Genomic DNA, 20,183 nt, shown 5'->3' on the forward strand with positions numbered 1-20,183 from the left:
GGTGCAACAATCCCCATCGTAATAGGAACCCGGCCACAGGGGAGATAGAGGTGGGGAAGGTCGGATCAGAGAGGAACAGAGGGAGAAGAGAGAAAGAAGAGTGACGGGGGAGAAGAGGAAGAGAAAGGTGCGAGAGGCCTCGAGAAGGGAGAAAGAGAGGAACAGAGCATGAGGGAGAGGGAACCGAGGAGGGGGGACAAAAAGAAAAGGGTGGGGGGGGTGGTGGCTGGGGACCAGGTACACAGGGGGGGAGGAGGAGGAATAAAAGGAAAAAATGGAGGGGGGAACCGAGGCCGATACCGGGGTAGGGGAGTACCGTTACAGCAGGGGCCCCACAAGGTAACAGGCACCAGGGAAGGGAGTACGGTCACCGCAGTAAAATGGTTGCCGGCTGTTGCACGTCCGCTGCAGAATAAAGAAGCCTCCGGATGAAGGGATGACATGGACGTGTCCGTTCGATATCCACGGAGGGAGCAAAGTATTCAATGCACAGTAAACATAGGGAAACTCCGGGGTCCAGAAGAGTCAGCGATGCAGCCGCTTCGGCAGGGCCCAGTCCGCAAGTCCGCCATAACAACAGCTCCCAGAGGCAAAGGAGGCCGGGTGCGGGCAAACGATGGGTGCACAGGGCCGGGGGGCGATCAATTTCGCGGCGGCCGGTTACGGGCCGCATCCTGTTGATCCAACCAGGCCACCGCCGCCGCCGGGTCCTCAAAAAAATGTGCCCGGTCCTCCCCCGCAACCCGGAGTCTGGCTGGAAACAGCATGGAATATTTAATGTGATGGGCTCGGAGGCGGCGTTTAATATCCACAAAGCGCGATCTCTGCCGCTGAACCTCTGCCGAGAAATCCGGGAAAACGGAGATATGGCCATTCTGAAAAGGGATGTTTCCTCTTTCACGGGTAAGTCTCAGGATAGTGTCCCTGTCCCGGTAATTCAGCAGCTTGGCTATAAAGGTGCGCGGAGGGGCACCTTCAGGCGGCGGGCGCGCCGGCATCCTGTGCGCCCGCTCCACCACAAAAGAGGTAGAGAAGGCCTCCCTGCCGTAGGCTTTAATAAGAAGGTTCTCCAAGAATGTGGCCGGGTCAGTCCCCTCCGAGCCCTCCGGCAGACCCACGAACCTCAGATTGGACCGGCGGGCCCTGTTCTCCAGGTCGTCCTGCTTCTGGGCCAGTGCCTGCAATCTTCTGTGGATATCCTCCTGCGCATTCTGCAGCGGGAACAGGACATCCTCGGCTTGGCTAATTCTGGTCTCCGTTTCCGTGACCCTGTCGCGCAGTTTGGAGAGATCCTGTCGGACCAGGGAAATGTCCACTTTAACTTCCTCAATCTTGCACGTGAGGACAGATTGGCAGGAGGAGATCGCGTCCAGCACTCTCGCCGTCTCCGCCGCGGCAGGCTCCACAGGCGGGGCGGCCGGGCCGCCATGTTGGTCCTCGTGGTCCCGGTCTTGTCGTCGGAATTTGTCTAGTGCAGCGGCCGCCGCAGCGCTTCTTTTCGATGGGGACATACTCGCACACTAACCGGACACCGACTGGTATAGCGGGTAAACACAGGGAGATCTGCGGGCTTCAAGGATGGACTTGTAGGATGTTAGATGGTATGGAGCTCAGCTCACACGCGTCCTACTCCATCGCCAGCCAGGCCACGCCCCCACAGATATGATCTTTATTGCATACTTACATTGATTTAGATTGTCACAATGAAAGTATGTACAGTAATGTGCAAACGTTTTAGGCAGGTGTAAAGAAATGCTGTAACGTAAGCATGCTTTCAAAACTATATACAAACAGAAGAAAAATCTAAGTCAATCAATATTTGTGTGACCACCCTTTGGCTTCAAACCAGCATCAATTCTTCTGGGTACACAGAGTGCTTGTGCACACAGTAGGAACTCGGCAGGTAGGTTGTTCCAAACATCTTGGAGAACTAACCACAGATCTTCTGTGGATGTAGGCTGCTTCAAATCTTTCTGTCTCTTCTTGTAATCCCAGACATACTCCATGATGTTGAGATCAGGGTTTCGAGGGGGCCAAATCATTACTTGCAGGACTCCTTGTTCTTCTTCACGCTGAAGATAGTTCTTAACCAATCCAATACTGGACACTTTCATTCCTTCCTGCCCAGGCAATTTTCAGCATTCAGCTGAAACATTTTGAATGACAATTGCTACACTGTACCCATAACAAATTGTTAGAATTTTTTTCTTTTTCTTTTGGTGGTATTTAATCACCACTCTTTTTTTTGCTAAAGGACCAAAAATATTGGAAAAAAAAAACATATCTTTTCTTGTTTTGCAAATAAATAATCTTTCTTCAGAAATTAGGCCAGAATGTATTCTGCTAAATTTGTTTAGTGAAAATAACCTAAATCCGTTTCTATTATTTAGTCTGTAGGATAGATATAAAGTCTACAGACTATGGTATATACCAGTGTATGTGTGTATATATATATATATATATGGAAATTGATCGGTCCTGATGTACTGAAACCCTAATCTAATTTCTTGAGGCCCAAGAATACCAGGACAGTACAAATACCCCCCAAGTAGACAGTCCAAGGTATTTAGTAAGGGGCATGGTAAGTATTTTTTAAGTAGTCATTTTTTGTTACAATTTTTTGGAAATTTAAGAAATTAAAAAATTCTTTTCACATTTTTTTTTGTCACAAGTGCAGTACTGCTTTATTAGATAACTGGTGTGGCAACGATCAGATGACATGTAGAAAAAAAAAATTAATTTATTACATTTATTTACGATTTTTTTATATACTGTGACCATTTACTGTGATTGTTTAACCCTTTCATGACTAAGCCTGTTTTTGGAATTTGGTGTTTACAAGTTAAAATCCATATTTTCTACTAGAAAATTAAAAACCCCTAAACATTATATATATATTTTTTTAACAGAGACTCTAGAGAATAAAATGGCGATTGTTGCAATATTTTATGTCACACGGTATTTGCACAGCGGTGTTTTAAATGCAACTTTTTGGGAAAATGTACACTTTCATTCATTAAAAAAAAAAAAACAGTAAAATTATCCAATTTTTTTGCATAATGTGAAAGATAATGTTACGCCGAGTAAATAGATACCAAACATGTCACACTTTATAATTGCACGCACTTGTGGATTGACGACAAAGTACGGTACCTAAAAATCTCAATAGGCGACGTTTTAAACATTTTTTACGGTTACCAGGTTAGCGTTACAGAGGAGGTCTAGTGCTAGAATTATTGCTCTCGCTCTGACGATCGCGGTGATACCTCACATGTGTGATTTGAACACCGTTTACATACGCGGGCGCGACTTCCGTATGCGTTTTCTTTGCTTTGCGAGCTCGCGGGGACGGCGGGCGCTTTAAAAAAAAATTTTTAATTTTTTATTTATTTTATTTATTTTAAAATTACTAAATTGTTTAAAAAAAAATAAATAAAATTTTGATCACTTTTATTGCTGTCACAAGGAATGTAAACATCCCTTGTGACAGTAATAGGTGGTGACAGGTACTCTTTATGGAGGGATCGGGGGTCTAAAAGACGCCCCACCCCTCCTTTACACTTCAGTGTATTCAGATCGCCGAAAACGGCGATTCTGAATACCGGATATTTTTTTAAAACCGGCGCCATTAGCAGCCGAGTAAACGGGAAGTGACGTCATGACGTCGCTTCCGTGTTTACTATGAGGAGACTGGAACGAAGCCGATTACGGCTTCGTTCCAGTTCCTCCCCAGCGGCCGGAGCCATCGGACACGCAATCGGTGCTCCCGATCGAGCGGGAGCACCGGTAACAGTGGCGGGAGGCGGCGGGAGGGGGGGACGTCCCCTCCCGCTCCTCCGGCATAACAGCCGAGCGGCTTTTAGCCGCATCGGTTGTTATGGCTGGATAGCCAATCGCCCGCTGTAAAAGACGGTACCGGGATGATGCCTGCAGGTGCGGGCATCATCCCGGTATACCCCCCGGAAGCCGAGTACGCATATCTGCGTACGCTCGGCGGGAAGGGGTTAAAACAGTGAATTTCAGTGTTATAAGCAACATTTTTTTTCTGAATAAAATATATTCATTCAGCGCTTACTATTGCGATTAGCTGTGATCAGCCACAGCTAATCACATGGTACAGATGGGCTGTGATTGGTCCTGTCTGTACCATGTAATCACAGTGAACAATCACAGAGATCAACACAATAGTACACAATGATTGGCATGAATGGAAGCCATTCATAGTGTACAATTGTCATGTGATCTGCTGTGATTGGTCCTGCTGGTACACTGATCTGTAACCAGCTGTGTCTGTGTGGGGCACATGCGAGGCACGTTCTGGGAGGATGTCCCCCAGAACGGCGAATGTCCGGCTCGGCCTATACAAAGAAGGTGTTAATGACATTGGCTGTATGTTTGTGGTCGTTGACCTGCGGCAAAATAAATTTAGGGCCAATCACACGCCTCCCTGATGGTGTGGCATGATGGAAAAATATCTTCCTGTATTTTAGCATTGAGTACTTTTGATTAAGTCCCAATGGGCGGGCGAAAATTCATTGAGGGCGTGGCTTTCAGAGACGCATAGGCTAAAGCCGTTTCTTATAAAAAACATCAGCTACTCTGCAATAGAGAGGCCTACTGGATATTCTGTCTAGGAACTATGGCCCCCAAAGGCCTTAATGAAGAAATTGAATTGCACAACCTGCTGTAAGATGGATAGCCCTCGCTAGCTGGGTGGGTGGGTAAGGCCCTATGTAGTTTAGGCAACTGTATAATTTAATACAATTTAATTTAATTTTAGTTTTAATTTCATTTTCAATTTATTCTATTTTATTTTATTTATTTAATTGTTTTTATTCTAATCAAATTCAATTTAATCCCTTTTACCTTATCTTGGCTACATGTGGCCCATTTGATCGGCTCTTGAGGGCAATATATTCCCGTTGAGGCAGCATCCATACTTAAATGATGGTAGACCCAGTTTTAGGTATAAGACCTGGTTACTCATTATGTATATGTATATATGTGTTTATATATGGCTTATCATGTATGTTCACTACATTACTATATACTATATATTTATATGTATATATATTTTTTAAATATATCCTTTTTTTATTTTTATATATATATACATATACTTTTAATCCATCGTTTCTATCAACTATGCGATTAACTAGTTCTAATGCATTTCTCTCTTTTTTGTGTTTAATTAATTATTGATAGATTTTTTTAATGCAAATTGAATTAATTTTTATGAATAAATGGAAAAAAATTCCTTTTTTGCAACTCTTAATTTTAACATATATATATATATATTTTTTATTTATTTTTTGTATTTCTTAAAAATGCCTTGTCATTTGTTCCCACTCTATAACTGTAGTACATTCACTAGGGCGTATGGCTTCTCGCTGGAGAGTAGGTGTGGCATTTGGTAATTCCCTGTAACACCCCCCTCCCCTTTTTATTTTTTTTTTCCCACTTTTACATATATATAATAATTTTTTTTTTTTTTTTTTTTTACTATTTTTTATTTTTTTTTTATTATTAATATTATTAGTAACCTCCTTGACTGTCCCAGCAAGGAGGTTAGCGCTCGCACGGGAGGTTGGATTGTGGGCGGGTTCCTCTGCGCCTGTGTTTCCGGGTCCTGGTTCCAGCTTGCGCTTCAGGGGTCTGGCTAGACGCCGAAGCGTGAGTGGACCAGGTCACGCCAATGGACGCCCGTGCTCGGACGTCCACTTTGTGCGCCTGAGCGGAAGTACTCACGCTGGGGCGCCCGGATGTTGCGGATGGAACGCATATCCGTCCGCACTTCCTGTCACATGTGACCAAGTGCGCTCCAGTCGGCGTGAGCGGAAGTGCCCATGCTGGTGCGCCCGGAAGTTGCGGGTGGAACGCATATCCACCCGCACTTCCTGCTACAAGAAACCAGGTGCGCTCCAGCCAGCAGATAGCGTTCCACGAGGACATCACCTTTGCACACATACAGGTTGTGTACAGCACTAAATGTATTTCAATAAAATAAAATAAAATTAAATTCGGTGTAGCACCTTCCCCCTCGAGTGTACCACTAAGATCATCAGTAATTTCTATGTGGCAGATATTAACACAAAAAATCTCTATCGTATGTGGCGGTTAGTATTATTCTATTGAACAGGAGTACATATGTATATCCACACACGTGTGCGTTTCCGCATAAGATGCGACACTTGCAGTCGCCTCTCTCCCTCCCCTTTTTTTTTTTTTTTTTTTTGGGGGGGTGGAGCTTTCTGACCTGCCTGACCTGGGGTGGAGTTTTCTGACCTTTTCTACCTCATGGGCTTAGAGGCCTTTTTATATATATTTACTGGCAGCCTCCAGCGAGAGACCATAGCCCTCTTTGGCTCTGAAGAAAGGGGGTCACTCCCGAAACGCGTTAGCCATTTCCGTAGAGGTACTCATCAAATTCCTCGGACATCTGGTCTGGAGTCGCCAAACGTTTGGTGCGATGGATTTATTTGTATTGATTTTGCCTGTGATCAATACTCGTTTGTGAGTAGCCATTTTGCTATTTGATTCAATTTTAAATAAAGCTGTTTTATGGTAATGCACTAGGTCAGTGCGCCTTCCCCTTCTTTGTATTCTCCCGTTTCTTATATCCATACTATATGGGCTGGCCAGGAGAGCCATGTTTTTTCATGTCTATGTCTATCACTTTTTGGATGAGTATATTGAGATACTGGCACCCCATCCTGAGGATTAGAGCTTAGAGCAGCGCACCAAGCTTTTTGTAATATAAGAGTCTGATGTAAGGCAGGCTCTGATGGGAACCCAGATGTAAGGAGGACTCCGATGGAGACGGTGAAAGAGGGCTTAGATGGAAAATATTATGTAAGGTGGGACTCCTAAGCTGAACTCTAATGTAAGCAGGACTTTGATGGGGACCCTAATGTACGGGGACTCTGATGGGGACTGTGCTGTAAGGAGGGCTTGGATAGGAACTCTGATGTACGGGGGACTTCTAAGCCAAACTCTGATGTAAGGGGGGGTTCCGATGGGGACGCTGATGAATTATATCATGCTGATTCAAAAAAATAATAATAAAAAAGTATAAATAAAACTTCTTCATTAATTTATTATTCATTGATTTATAAAGCTGATTTTTTTATTACGACTGCAAATATTTGTAAAATATAGGTTATGGCCCTCATGCTAAAAGTTTGGAGACCCACGTCCTTCACCACCCAAATTGTATAAATACATTTAATCAGTCTTTTTTCAATCATTCCTTTATTATTTATTAAATGTACATCATTTTGTAGAAAAGTAGAATTAGCCCATTGCGTAATAACTACTACTACCAAAACCTCAAGGTGTCAACCTATGATTTAGTGATCAATAAATAGCTTTATTTATTTATACAAAAACTTAATTCACATTCTCTTCCAATTCATGAAAAGCCAACGCGCCAGCACGTTCTGTGTATCTTCTTCCTTGATCTGAAAACTGTAAGCTTCTGGTGAGTGAGGACCTCGACTCTGAAACCAGAAACAAAAACACTAAAAACTTCAATGATGCAATTGTACGCTTATATGGAAATACTATAAAGTCCTATTAGACTATATTTTACAGTGAGAAGGTAACAACTGGGCATCATCAGTTGGTAAAAAATAACTAGATAATTCCTATGCCTTTTTTTGATTTGATGGTGGGGATTTAAAGGATCAATCTGGCCATAAAAATTATATTTTAGCTAAAGATGAAGTTTGATGGATGGAATCACCTACTAGCGTATGTATATATCTGGTAGGATATCTCTGCTATAGTTTGATGACTTTTTCTCACCCATTTTATAGATGTTACCCACCTTGGGGGGGAGTTGCCAAATTATCTTGTTGTAGTTGACCAGATCTAAGAGAAGCTTCTTGGGGAAATGATGCAATCAGTTGGCTGCAGGCAGGCAAAAATATTTTCTTATTTCCCCCACCCCTCGGTGATCACTTACTGAGAAGTTTAGAGTTTTAACATTGTAACTTGTAAGGGAACACTTCACCACTAAAACCAATATAGTAAAGGGTCACTACACTGACCACCAATGTTATAGGGACACTTCTCCACTAATGATCAACATAAGGGTGTACTTTCCACTGACCACCTTCTCCACTGACAATCAATGTAATGGAGCACTTCACCACTAACCACCTTCTCCACTGACCTTTAATGTAAGGGTGCACTTCACACTAACCACCTTATCCACTGACCATCAATGTAAGGGGACATTTCATCACTGACCACCTTCACTGACCATCAATGTAAGGGGGCACTTCATCACTGACCACCTTCACTGTCCATCAATGTAAAGGGGCACTTCATCAGTGACTTCCTTCTCTACTGACCACCAATGTAAGGGGCACTTCACCAACCCACCACCTTCTCCACTGTCCATCAATGTAAGGGGACACCACACCACTGACAACCTTTGCCGCTGACCATCAATGTAAGAGGCACTTCATCACTCACCAACCTCTCCACTGACTATCAATGTAAGGGGACATTTCACCACTGCCCACCCTCTCCACTATTAATGTAAGGGGGCACTTCATGACTGCCTTCATTGACCATCAATGTAAGGGAGCACTTCACCACTGACCACCAATGTAAGGGGAAACTTCACCACTGACCACCTTCTCCACTATTAATGTAGGGGAGCACCTCATCACTGACCACCTTCACTGACCATCAGTGTAAGGGGGCACTTCACCACTGACCACCTTCTCCACTGACCACCAATGTAAGGGGGCATTTCACCACTGACCAACTTCTCCACTGACCATCAATGTAAGGGGGCACTTCACCACTGACCACCTTCCCCACTGTCCATCAATGTAAGGGGGCACTTCACCACTGACCACCTTCCCCACTGTCCATCAATGTAAGGGAGCACCACACCACTGGCCCCCTTCTTCACTGACCATCAATGTAAGGGGGCACTTCACCACTGACCACCTTCTCCACTGACCATCGATGTAAGGGCCACTTCACCACTGACCATCAATGTAAGGGACACTTCATCACTGACCACCAATGTAAGGAGAACTTCACCACTGACCACCTTCTCCACTGACCATCATTGTAAGGGGGCACTTCACCACTGACCACCTTCTCGACTGACCATCAATGTAAGGGGCACTTCATCACTGTCCACCCTCTATACTGACTATCAATGTAAGGCTGCACTTCACCACTGACCACCTTCTCCACTGACCACCAATGTAAGGGGCACTTCACCACTGACCACCTTCTCCACTGACCATCAATGTAACAGTCACTTCATCACTGACTACCAATGTAAGGGGGGGGGATTTCATCACTGACCACCTTCTTCACTGACCATCAATGTAAGGGGGCACTTCACCACTGACCACCTTCTCCACTGACCATCATTGTAAGGGGGCACCTCACCAATGACCACCTTCTCAACTGACCGTCAATATAAGGAGGCACTTCACCACTTTTCCACTGACCATCAATGTAAGGAGACACTTCATCACTGATCACCCACTCCACTGTCCTTCAATGTAAGGTTGCACTTCATCCTTTGCCACCTTCTCCACTGATCATCAATGTATGGGGGCACTTCCCCAAAATCCATTAACCAGGCCATGATATGTTGGATTTTCATTCTACTGATCTCTATAGCTTGTCTCTAATATTTGTGTTGTGCCTACATTGTAGCATACTTACTTTGTCTGTTGTAGGAAGGTTCATGGATCGCAGTTTCTATCCTAAAAAAAAGAATGAGTGCCAATAGTGAACAAATCATCAAATAAAAATCATAAAACAGCACAACTGCCTAAACTTTCTATATCAAGTACTGTGTTTGTTTTACAGCAGAAGGTGCACAATATGTTCTCACCACAACTTCCTTGATTGAATACAGAAAGTTTAATTCAGCAGTTCTTCTGCTATTAGATACCCTCCAATGTCCCTGATTCCTTCCACATCACTTAGAGGGGAGGCAGTGCAACCTGCCTGTTTTATAAACAAAAAGGACTGGAGAAACCCTCAGAGCTCTCAGTATACACTTCCTTTAAAATCTTTTAACCCAGTTAAAGTAAAGTAAAAACCAGAGAAAATACTCAGTAATGAAAATATAAGTACTGACTAAAGTTTTGAATGAAATATCTTTACCTTTTCTCCTCATCATCCATCAATATGGCGTACGTTCTTATCTCCATCTCCAGAAGGTCTTTCAGGTAATTCAATATCCTACTGTCAGAAGTCAAGTTCTCAGCTGCTGACCTTACTTTTGCCAAAGCATCTTGTAACTTTAATACAGTGCCCTGTATACTTTCCAGATATACAGCGTAACCAGCTTTGGTTTCATACAGTTCTGACTCCCGAGCAGATTTCTAGGAAAAAGAGGACACCATAGGATTTGTTAAAAAGGAATTTCTGCTAAGGTCCTTTTATCTTTAAACAACATAAAACAGATACCGATAGATACAGAACCGATTAACTTTTTTATTTATACAGGTCATGGTTTATCTACTAGTAGTTGATCACATTCTTTTGAACTTGTTCTGTTAGGTTGCAAATATTTTGTAGCTCATGTAAGCCACTTCTTAGCAGCTTGGATAAGCTATGGTAGGCCAAGGTATTTTCCTGACATTCATTAGAACTTGGAAAAGTTATGAAACGTCTTCATCCCTGGGAGTGGACGATGTGTTCCCCCTCCCACCAACATACTTTGCCAATCCCCCCTTTTTTTCTTCTTTCTGCTTGTTTCCCCCTACCTATCCCCTGGTCTGCCTAGGCCTTATATTACTAAGATCTCTTTTTTTACCCCGAAAATGTATTTTATTGAAAAATAAGAAAACAGTGACAGGTATCTTGAACAACAGATATACATTGGGCAATAACAAGGCCACAGACTACCACAGTATAAAACTGCATAAAGTACAAGGTCATAGCTAAGGTGGAAAAAGGTCGGGGGATATGTCCCACTCCCAACCTGTTATTCTGGGCAGGGCGGTAGGTAACAGGGAGCGGAAACTTATAGAAGAAATGTGAGATAATGCGGTAGGGGTTAGTTGCGAGGAGTTGTGTTGTAGAGAAGAGGTCTGACAAGCTAGGGGTAATCGTGTAGTATGTAATCGAGTGGATGGAAGGGTGGTCTGACATGAGGTTGGGAGATTTGTTTTCTGAAGGAGGGATGGATGAGGGAGAATTGGGAACAAGTGGGGGGGGGGGGTCTCTGACTTCCCATAGCCAATTATGTTCAGAGGGGAAGCTCCAGTCTAGAGAGTAAACGTGAGTAGATACATGGCAGTTTCATAAGGGGAAGGTAAAAAGGTCAAAGTGGGTTACAGAGTATGGCAGGTGAGATCTATCATGGATCAAGTTGTCATTTGTGTGGATGAATCCATTATAGTAATTTATTCAGATGTTGTCTGCAAATGCAACCAGCAGGCCCATTTTTGGCTAAATTTTGTGGGGGTAGCCCGTGCGATGTGGATACGTTTTTCCATTTTGGCCACTTTACTGATTCTGAGGAACCATTCCGTGAGTGTGGGTGTTCGAGTGGAGTTCCGGTATAAGGGGATACACTGTTTTGCTGCGTTGACCATATGAATTGCTAATGATTTTTGGTATGAGTGATGTGGTAAGGATGAGTGATGGAGAAGGAATTGAGCTGGGGAGAATTCTAGTGTATATGAAGTAACCTGGGAAGTAATACGGCAGACTTCTTTCCAGAAAGTTTGTAGGGAGACGCCGGACCACCAGATGTGGAGTAAGGAGGCCTTTTCCAGATGGCATTTCCAACATATGTCTGATGCAGTGGGATTAAATTTGTGTAGGAGGGATGGGGTACGGTACCACCAAGATTGGTTTTTGTATCCGTTTTCTTGGGTGTTGACGTTTATGTACCCGTTATGAATGTTTAAGAAAATCAGTTACAATGCTCTGCTGAGAGCGAGATTGCTAGGTCTTTCTCCCATTTTTTGCAGGCAGGGCTCTCGCTGGCTAATATGTCAGCGAAAATGAGTTCATGTGTGGCAGATATTAGGTGAGATTGTAGTGTCTTTTGTATGCATAATCTTTCAAAGGGCATGAGCTGTCTTGAGCATTACAGATCTTTGTTTAAGGATTTTAGAAAGTGTGTCAGCGATAGATAAGTCCAAGGAGGGATAGGCGGTTTGTCCAGTTGGGAGGATAGCTGGGAAGCGGATAGGGGTTTGTTCTGGTGAAAGAACTGGTATGTCCTCATATGGTCGTGGGGCCAATTCTCGGTAAGGAACTGGCAATGCATATCTAACGGAAAGTCAGGGTTTAGTTTAACCGGTGTTAGCGGTTCGGGAGTGGAAGATATTGGGATTTTATGACATTTCTTATGAAAGCAGTCTAGGGTAGATCCAATTAAGGGGTGTTGTTGTATATTCTGGGGGATGTGTTTTGGGGGGATTCATGGAAGAGAGTCCAATCGCAGGTTTGTAAAAGATGCTTCCAGTGAACCCCAGTGCTTTTGGGGTGAATGTACGTTCCAGTCCACTATTCTTGTGAGATGGATAGCTGTATCATAGTTTAAGAGGTCTGGAAGGCCTATACCTCCAAGTCATTTTGGTCGGGTAAATAGAGAGTAACTAACGATCTGTCCAAAGGACCTTCTCATAATGTTCTTGCACACATATGGGATCATATCCCTTATCAAGAAACGTATTTCTTAACTCTTGGGCTTGTTGTTTAAAAATCTCGACATCCGTGCAGTTCCTACGGAGTCTGAGGCACTGACTCTTGGGCACAGCGTTAAGCCACGACCAATAGATTCAGTTACATCTAGAATTGGTAGATACATAGACTTTTTTCTACAGCCTCTTGTGAAACGAGTTCCCTCATATTTGAGGGGTACAAGTCACACCATTCAGGTACTGGAAAAAAATGGAGATTAAGAGGAACTGTCTGCTGGCCACAGCGGACGTGGACTCATTATATACTTGTATTCCCCATTCATTGGGATTAGAAGCCGTTAGACATTTTTTGGAAAAGGACCCATCCATTGTGCATGATCAAGGTGTTTATATAATGGAACTGTTAGAATTTGCTACTGGCCATAATTATTATCACATAAATGGTATATTCTGACTTCATACTCTATTCAACATAGAGATATACAAACGAGTTTAAATACACATTGGGGGGTGTTAAAGACAGACAAAACCTTATGCTCTCTGTTACCAGAACGGACGAGAGTTACTTTTCAAGGTTTCCCGTCACTTCAAAGTAAAATAGCTCAGAAAATATAATAAACCCTCCTGTTCGCCCGGTATTTTTGTATTTTTCCAGGATTTAAAGGGTTATTACCCATGCAAAAAACAGTGTGCTGTCATAACATAAATGGTAGGTCTAAAATACTTCAGTTTGTTTCAACGGTTACTAACCGAGTGTATCTGATAAAGGGGTTCCATACGTGTGCCTCTAGATATGTTGTTGTCACGATCAGGAGTGAGGCCGAAATGCTGAGAGGGCTCCCCTTGCGGCCGAGCACAGCACAACCCTGAAGTTGACACAGGGATGCAGTGCCCACAGTAGCACAGGTTGCCAGGTAGCAGCAGCAGAGGCCAAGTACGGAGTAAGCAGGCCTAGATGGGCAACTGTGCTAGGAAGTCCAAGAATAAGCAGCGGAAGTCCAGAGAATAGTCAAACAGGCCGGGATCAGGTGCAGGAAGCGGATCAGGAACGTCGGGTACAAGCCAGGAGTCAGAGCCAGGAGAACAACAGGAGCAGGTCAAGCAAAGCCGAGTCGGTACACTGGAGATCGGAAGACAGGAAGCACGGGTACAGGTTCACAGGAGAGCTGACGATAATCCAGCAATGCGGGAGTGTCAGGCGATCGTTTAAATGGACGAGATGACCGGGTCACATCGTGAGCGCGTTGGAGCGATCGTACGTCTACGTCGAGTACGTTGTGTATTCGTGGCATCACCGCGTATGCCCGCCCGGTTAGACGTAGCGTCGGTCGTTCGTCTGGAAACTACCTTGCGCTTACGTAGGCGCCGACGCGCGTTAACACGAACGTACCTCGTGGTATTGCGGCTATTTCCCTGACAGTGCCTCCCCCCAAGGGGCAGCCTCCGGATGCCCAACCGAGCCCATTTTTCAGGATACCAGCTGCGGAACCTATGTAAAAGTTTAGGAGCATGTACGTGGTTGGCAGGCTCCCATGAGTTTTCCTCAGCAGAATACCCCTTCCATTTAATTAAAAACTGGATGGTCCTACCTCTCCGACGACAGTCGAGGATGGACTCCACTTCGTACTCGGTTTCTTCACCAACCTGAACTGGGGGCATTTCTTCTCTTCCTGAAAATGGACTAAAGGTAACAGGTTTAAGGAGGGAGACATGAAATATGGGATGGATTTTAAATGATTCAGGCAAAACAAGTTCAAAGGCTACGGGATTAATCTCCCGTTTGATCTCAAAAGGACCCAGAAATTTAGGTCCCAGTTTCCGGGAAGGGCAAGGCAGTTTAAGATTTGCTGCTGAAAGCCACACCTTATCCCCTGTCTTGAAGGTAGGGTTGACTCTCTTCCTCTTATCATACTGCTTCTTGTATTCCTCCTGGGCCCTTCTCATGGAATCTTGCAGTGTTTGATAGTTCGAGTGAATGAGATTTACTCTGTCTTGGACTGCCGGGACAGACGATTCAGGAATGGTGTTAGGCAGGAATGAAGGGTGGAATCCGTAGTTTGCCCAGAAGGGTGACTGGTTGGTGGAGGCGTGCACTGAGTTATTATATGCGAATTCCGCACAAGGTAACAGGGAAACCCAATCATCCTGGGAGAAGGAGCAGAAGCATCGCAGGTATTGCTCCAATGTTTGGTTTGTCCTTTCGGTTTGTCCGTTACTCTGTGGGTGGTAGGCAGACGACAAACATATCTTAATTGAGAGCAACCTACACAGTTCTTTCCAAAATTTGGAGGTGAATTGTACCCCTCTGTCCGATACAATGCTATCAGGTACCCCGTGTAACCGGACTATCTCCTTTATAAAAGTCTTTGCCGTATCTAGGGCAGAGGGGGTCCCTTTTAGTGGCAAAAAATGCGCCATTTTGGACAGGCGGTCTACGACTACCAAGATGGCCGTAAACCCTTCAGAGGGAGGTAGTTCCACAATAAAATCCATGGAAATTTCTTTCCATGGTTTCTCCGGGACTGGCAGTGGCCTTAACAGACCCCAGGGTCTGGTGTTGGATCCCTTATTGCGCTGGCAGATGGTGCAGGAATCCACGTATAATTTACAGTCCGCCCTTAAAGTAGGCCACCATAGGGACCGCCGTACAAGGTCTGTCGTTTTCCGCACTCCAAAGTGGCCTGCGAGTTGGTGGTCATGGAAGGTCTTCAATACCAGTAACCTGGCCTGTTGGGGAACAAAAATCTTGTCCTGGCGCCATAGAAGCCCTCCTTGGCTCCTCAGGGAAGAAACTTCGGTCTCCGTACACTGCCTAGTAGCCAGTTCGATAGAAGACCTTAGGTCTGGTTGTATTAACAGGAAATTTTGGGGAGACAGAATTGTACTGGGTGGAGCTCCTTCAGGGGTATCAGGAAACATCCTAGATAAAGCATCCGCTTTGCTGTTCTTAGATCCCGGGCGGTAAGTAAGGTGGAAGTTGAATCTTGAAAAGAACAGAGCCCATCGGGCCTGTCGGGGTCTCAGACGTCTGGCCGTACGGAGATACTCCAAGTTCTTATGGTCCGTAAAGATTAGAATGGGGTGAGCGGCACCTTCCAGGAGGTACCTCCATTCTTCAAGAGCGGCTTTGATCGCTAGAAGTTCCCGGTCCCCTACATCATAGTTCTTCTCTGGGGGACTCATTTTCCGAGAAAAAAAAGCTACGGGATGCAGTAAGGCTTTGGGACCTTGGCGTTGGGATAAGATCGCCCCGGTGGCCACCTCCGAGGCATCAACCTCTAGCACGAAGGGTAAGGCGGGATCTGGATGCTGCAGGATGGGCGCAGAGGTAAAAAGGATCTTGAGCTGATCAAAGGCGGACTGAGCTGCTGGGGACCAGTGGAACTTGGTGTGCTGGCGAGTGGTCAAGGTGATGGGGGCTACGATGGTGGAGAATCCCCGTATGAATCTTCGGTAAAAGTTTGCGAACCCGATAAACCTCTGTACCCCCTTTTTGTCGGAAGGAGCGGGCCAATCCAGGATGGATTTTACTTTCTGCGGGTCCATGGCAATTCCACCTGTGGAAATAATGAGTCCCAAGAAATGGATGGATTCCTTCTCAAAATCACACTTTTCGGCTTTGGCATATAACCCGTGAGTTCTAAGAATACATAGTACTTTCTTAACATGTACCCTGTGAAGTTCTAGTGAGGTTGAAAAAATCAGAATGTTGTCAAGGTAGGCGACAACAAAGTGGTCAAGGTGCTCCCGAAAGATATCATTAATGAAATGCTGAAAGGTTGCCGGGGCATTACATAGTCCAAAGGGCATGACTAAATACTCGAAGTGACCAAATCTTGTTCTGAAGGCGGTCTTCCACTCGTCCCCTTCCCGGATACGGACAAGATTATAAGCCCCACGTAGATCAAGTTTCGTAAAGATACGTGAGGTATGGAACCTCTGGAGGAGTTCAGGGATAAGTGGGAGAGGATAACGGTTTTTGAGGGTAATATTATTTAGTTCCCGATAGTCCACACATGGTCTTAGGGTCTTATCTTTTTTCTCCACAAAGAAGATACCTGCTCCGGCAGGGGATGAAGAGGGACGAATGAATCCTTTGGCCAGGTTTTCGTCAATGTATTGTCTCAGAGCCTCCAGTTCAGTCTCCGAAAGGGGAAAAATCCGACCAAAAGGAATGGGGGCCCCGGGTAACAATTCAATGGGGCAGTCATAGGGGCCGTGTGGAGGTAGGATATCGGCTTTCTTCTTATCAAATACGTCTCGGAATTCCTGGTAGACTGTTGGTATGTGAGAAGCCGGACTGGGTACAGGTTGTACAGTCAGACAACTGGTCAGGTTGCGAGGGACGGGATCTAGGCAGTGCTGCTGGCAGTAGGCAGATGTGAAGGAGACCACCCTTGTGGGCCAATCGATCTGAGGGTTGTGCGCCTGTAGCCAAGGGATCCCTAGGATAACAGGGAACATCGGGGAGCTCAGAACATCGAATTTAAGGTATTCCCGATGACCCGAATCGGTGACCGTCAGGATGGGACTAGTTTCCTTGGTGACATGACCTGAACTAGGTAAGGAGCCATAGGCCAAACGGACGGTCAGTCTCTGTTCCTTGAGGTTCAGTGGGAGGGCCAGGCGCCTAGCCAAGGTTAAGTCCAGAAAGCAGCTGCAGGCTCCAGAGTCAATGATGGCTTGTAGAGGGATCCTGCTGCCTGCCACCATCAATGAGACTGGAAGAGTGATGTGGGCAGAAGCTGACTTAGCTACCTGAAGATGAGATGGGGTGCTTGAGACTGGTTTACTCGGCCTTGTGGGGCAGTAATTAATGAAATGTCCCGATTTCCCACAGTAAAAACAGAGGTGCGCCTGACGGCGAAGGAGTCTCTCTTCGGAGGTTAAAGCGGGACGGGGAGTGTCCTTCAGAACGGGAGCTACTGCTGGATGAGCTGAAGGTGGGACCTGGATGGAGCAAGTAGTCCGAGAGCGTTCAGACTGACGTTCCCGTAGACGCCTGTCGAGCTGGATGGCGAGTAAAATGAGGTCCTCAAGAGTAGTGGGGATCTTCAATCTGGCCAACTCGTCTTTAAGGGCTTCGGACAACCCCATACGATAGTGAAATTTTAGTGCTGCTTCGTTCCAGCCGGAGTCAGAGCTCCAGGTACGGAATTCTACTGAATAGTCCTCCGCAGGTCGCCCACCCTGGCGAAGGGCGTACAAAGTTGCTTCGGCTGTGGCTGTCCGGAAAGGGTCATCATACAAGCGGGTCATGGCTTCAAAGAACAAGTCCAAAGTATCCACATAAGGGCTGCATTGCTCCAGCAGGCCGTGGGCCCAAGTCTGGGGATCGCCCCTTAGTAATGAAATGGTGAACCCCACCTTGGTTGCTTCTGAAGAAAAAGTCTGAGGTTGCAGGGAGAAGTAGAGGAAACATGAGTTCTTGAAGGATCTGAATCTTCTTCGGTCCCCGAAGAAGCGCTCCGGGGCTGGAACTCGTGGTTCTGGGGCAGCTGAGATAGTAGAAGCAGGAACTTGACCAGAGAAGGTGGATGGTTCAAGCGGGTGTTGCAGGCGTTCCTTCAGCCAATGATATTTCTCTCGGAGCTCCTGAATAGCTGGAGTAAGGGCCGTAAGTTCTTGTAAAACGGCCTCCAATGGGGAGGAACCTCTGTCGACCTCTGACATGGCTGGATTATACTGTCACGATCAGGAGTGAGGCCGAAATGCTGAGAGGGCTCCCCTTGCGGCCGAGCGCAGCACAACCCTGAAGTTGACACAGGGATGCAGTGCCCACAGTAGCACAGGTTGCCAGGTAGCAGCAGCAGAGGCCAAGTACGGAGTAAGCAGGCCTAGATGGGCAACTGTGCTAGGAAGTCCAAGAATAAGCAGCGGAAGTCCAGAGAATAGTCAAACAGGCCGGGATCAGGTGCAGGAAGCGGATCAGGAACGTCGGGTACAAGCCAGGAGTCAGAGCCAGGAGAACAACAGGAGCAGGTCAAGCAAAGCCGGGTCGGTACACTGGAGATCGGAAGACAGGAAGCACGGGTACAGGTTCACAGGAGAGCTGACGATAATCCAGCAATGCGGGAGTGTCAGGCGATCGTTTAAATGGACGAGATGACCGGGTCACGTCGTGAGCGCGTTGGAGCGATCGTACGTCTACGTCGAGTACGTTGTGTATTCGTGGCATCACCGCGTATGCCCGCCCGGTTAGACGTAGCGTCGGTCGTTCGTCTGGAAACTACCTTGCGCTTACGTAGGCGCCGACGCGCGTTAACACGAACGTACCTCGTGGTATTGCGGCTATTTCCCTGACAGTTGTTTACCTAATAACATGTCCTTGTGGGAAACAATATGTTGGTCGGACCACTCGTATGTTCTCTATTAGAGTGGGTGAACATGTCTCTAAAATTAAAAGTGGAGATGTTAAGCATACAGTCCCGAGACATTATAGGGAGTGCCACAACCGCAACCCTATTGGCACTAGTTTCCTGGTAATTGACAGTTATGTCCCACCATGGAGGGGTGGAGCTCTGACCAGAGGCGTTTCCCAACTCGAAACATATTGGATATATGAGCTCCAATCCTATCAGCTGTGGGGTATTAACGTGGAATGGGACATTAATGCATTTTTAAATAAAACATAAATTCCCACACTATTTTTAACCAGAAGCTCTGTTTATATTTTGGTAATATGGTATCGATGTCTGCTTCTTTTTCAGTCAATTTTTAATTAAATAATTTAAAAAAAAATTCTCTCTCATCCCTGTTTTTATAGTTTTCATATTTTCGATTTTAAGTCTTAGTCGAATTACCAATTCTAATTTTGATTGTATTTATGTGATATTTATTTATCATATGGGTTCATTTTATTGTTGGAATGGTGTGTATTCATTTATTATATATTTACATGTACACTATGGGGTTCACATAGGGGTCAGCCCCCCAAGAATTACTATAGTCAATTATTAGAATGCATTATAAAAATATTTTTTTAATTTCCATTTTTGTGGTCACTCACATTATGAGCGGTTTTTATTAGTTAATCCATGTTGATTTACATGCCCGTTTTAATTTAATGATGTGCAAAGCTTTTTGAACTGATTGTGTTTCCGTAGTGTTGTATTACGGCAATGATGCATAGGTCGCCTCGCGGGCTATGCCGCAAGCATGTTTTTTCTTCCGGATATGCGCAATTCACTGTAGTTGTGCGCACTTTCGGTTGGATGTTGGTTTTGCGTGGTGCATCCTAGAGTGCCTCTGGGATCGAAACTGAGGCTTGGAGTGCACACCACTAGTCGGATATTGTTCCGGTCATGCGTCCCGTTCATGTTGGCGCGACTGGAAGTACATTCATAGTGAAATCGAGGCTTGGGATGTTCCGGCCTCGTTTGGACATTTCTTCATATTGTCATTTGTTCTGTCTGTTGTAGAGCATTATGCCCGATATATTAGATCCTGTTGAATGTTTTGACAAACTAAGTAATGCATATTTCAATATTCTATTTTTCTGGTCATATAAGACACATACATTTATGGAGACAT

General features: G+C 45.3%; 1 protein-coding gene across 3 annotated transcripts in view; it reads right to left on the minus strand.

Moving 5' to 3' along the window:
* Window positions 1-7,232: 7,232 nt before the first annotated feature.
* LOC143935777 (keratin, type I cytoskeletal 12-like) overlaps window positions 7,233-20,183 on the minus strand; it is an 87,056-nt gene continuing 74,105 nt past the window's right edge. Inside the window, exons 6-8 of one of the 3 annotated variants that reach the window (XM_077459886.1) lie at window positions 10,153-10,373; window positions 9,706-9,746; window positions 7,233-7,499 (exon numbers count right to left, since the gene is read on the minus strand). In XM_077459886.1, the coding sequence (XP_077316012.1) occupies window positions 7,390-7,499; window positions 9,706-9,746; window positions 10,153-10,373 (372 nt within the window). In that variant the 3' untranslated portion in view covers window positions 7,233-7,389. Of the gene's footprint in view, window positions 7,521-9,705; window positions 9,747-10,152; window positions 10,374-20,183 lie in introns of all 3 variants that reach the window. The other 2 variants (XM_077459885.1, XM_077459887.1) reach the window with 2 other exon arrangements.

This window comes from Lithobates pipiens, unplaced genomic scaffold (assembly GCF_037356315.1).
Source record: "Lithobates pipiens isolate NorthernLeopardFrog02 unplaced genomic scaffold, aLitPip1_a1.2 Scaffold_28, whole genome shotgun sequence".
In the NCBI taxonomy this organism is placed as follows: Eukaryota; Metazoa; Chordata; class Amphibia; order Anura; family Ranidae; genus Lithobates; species Lithobates pipiens.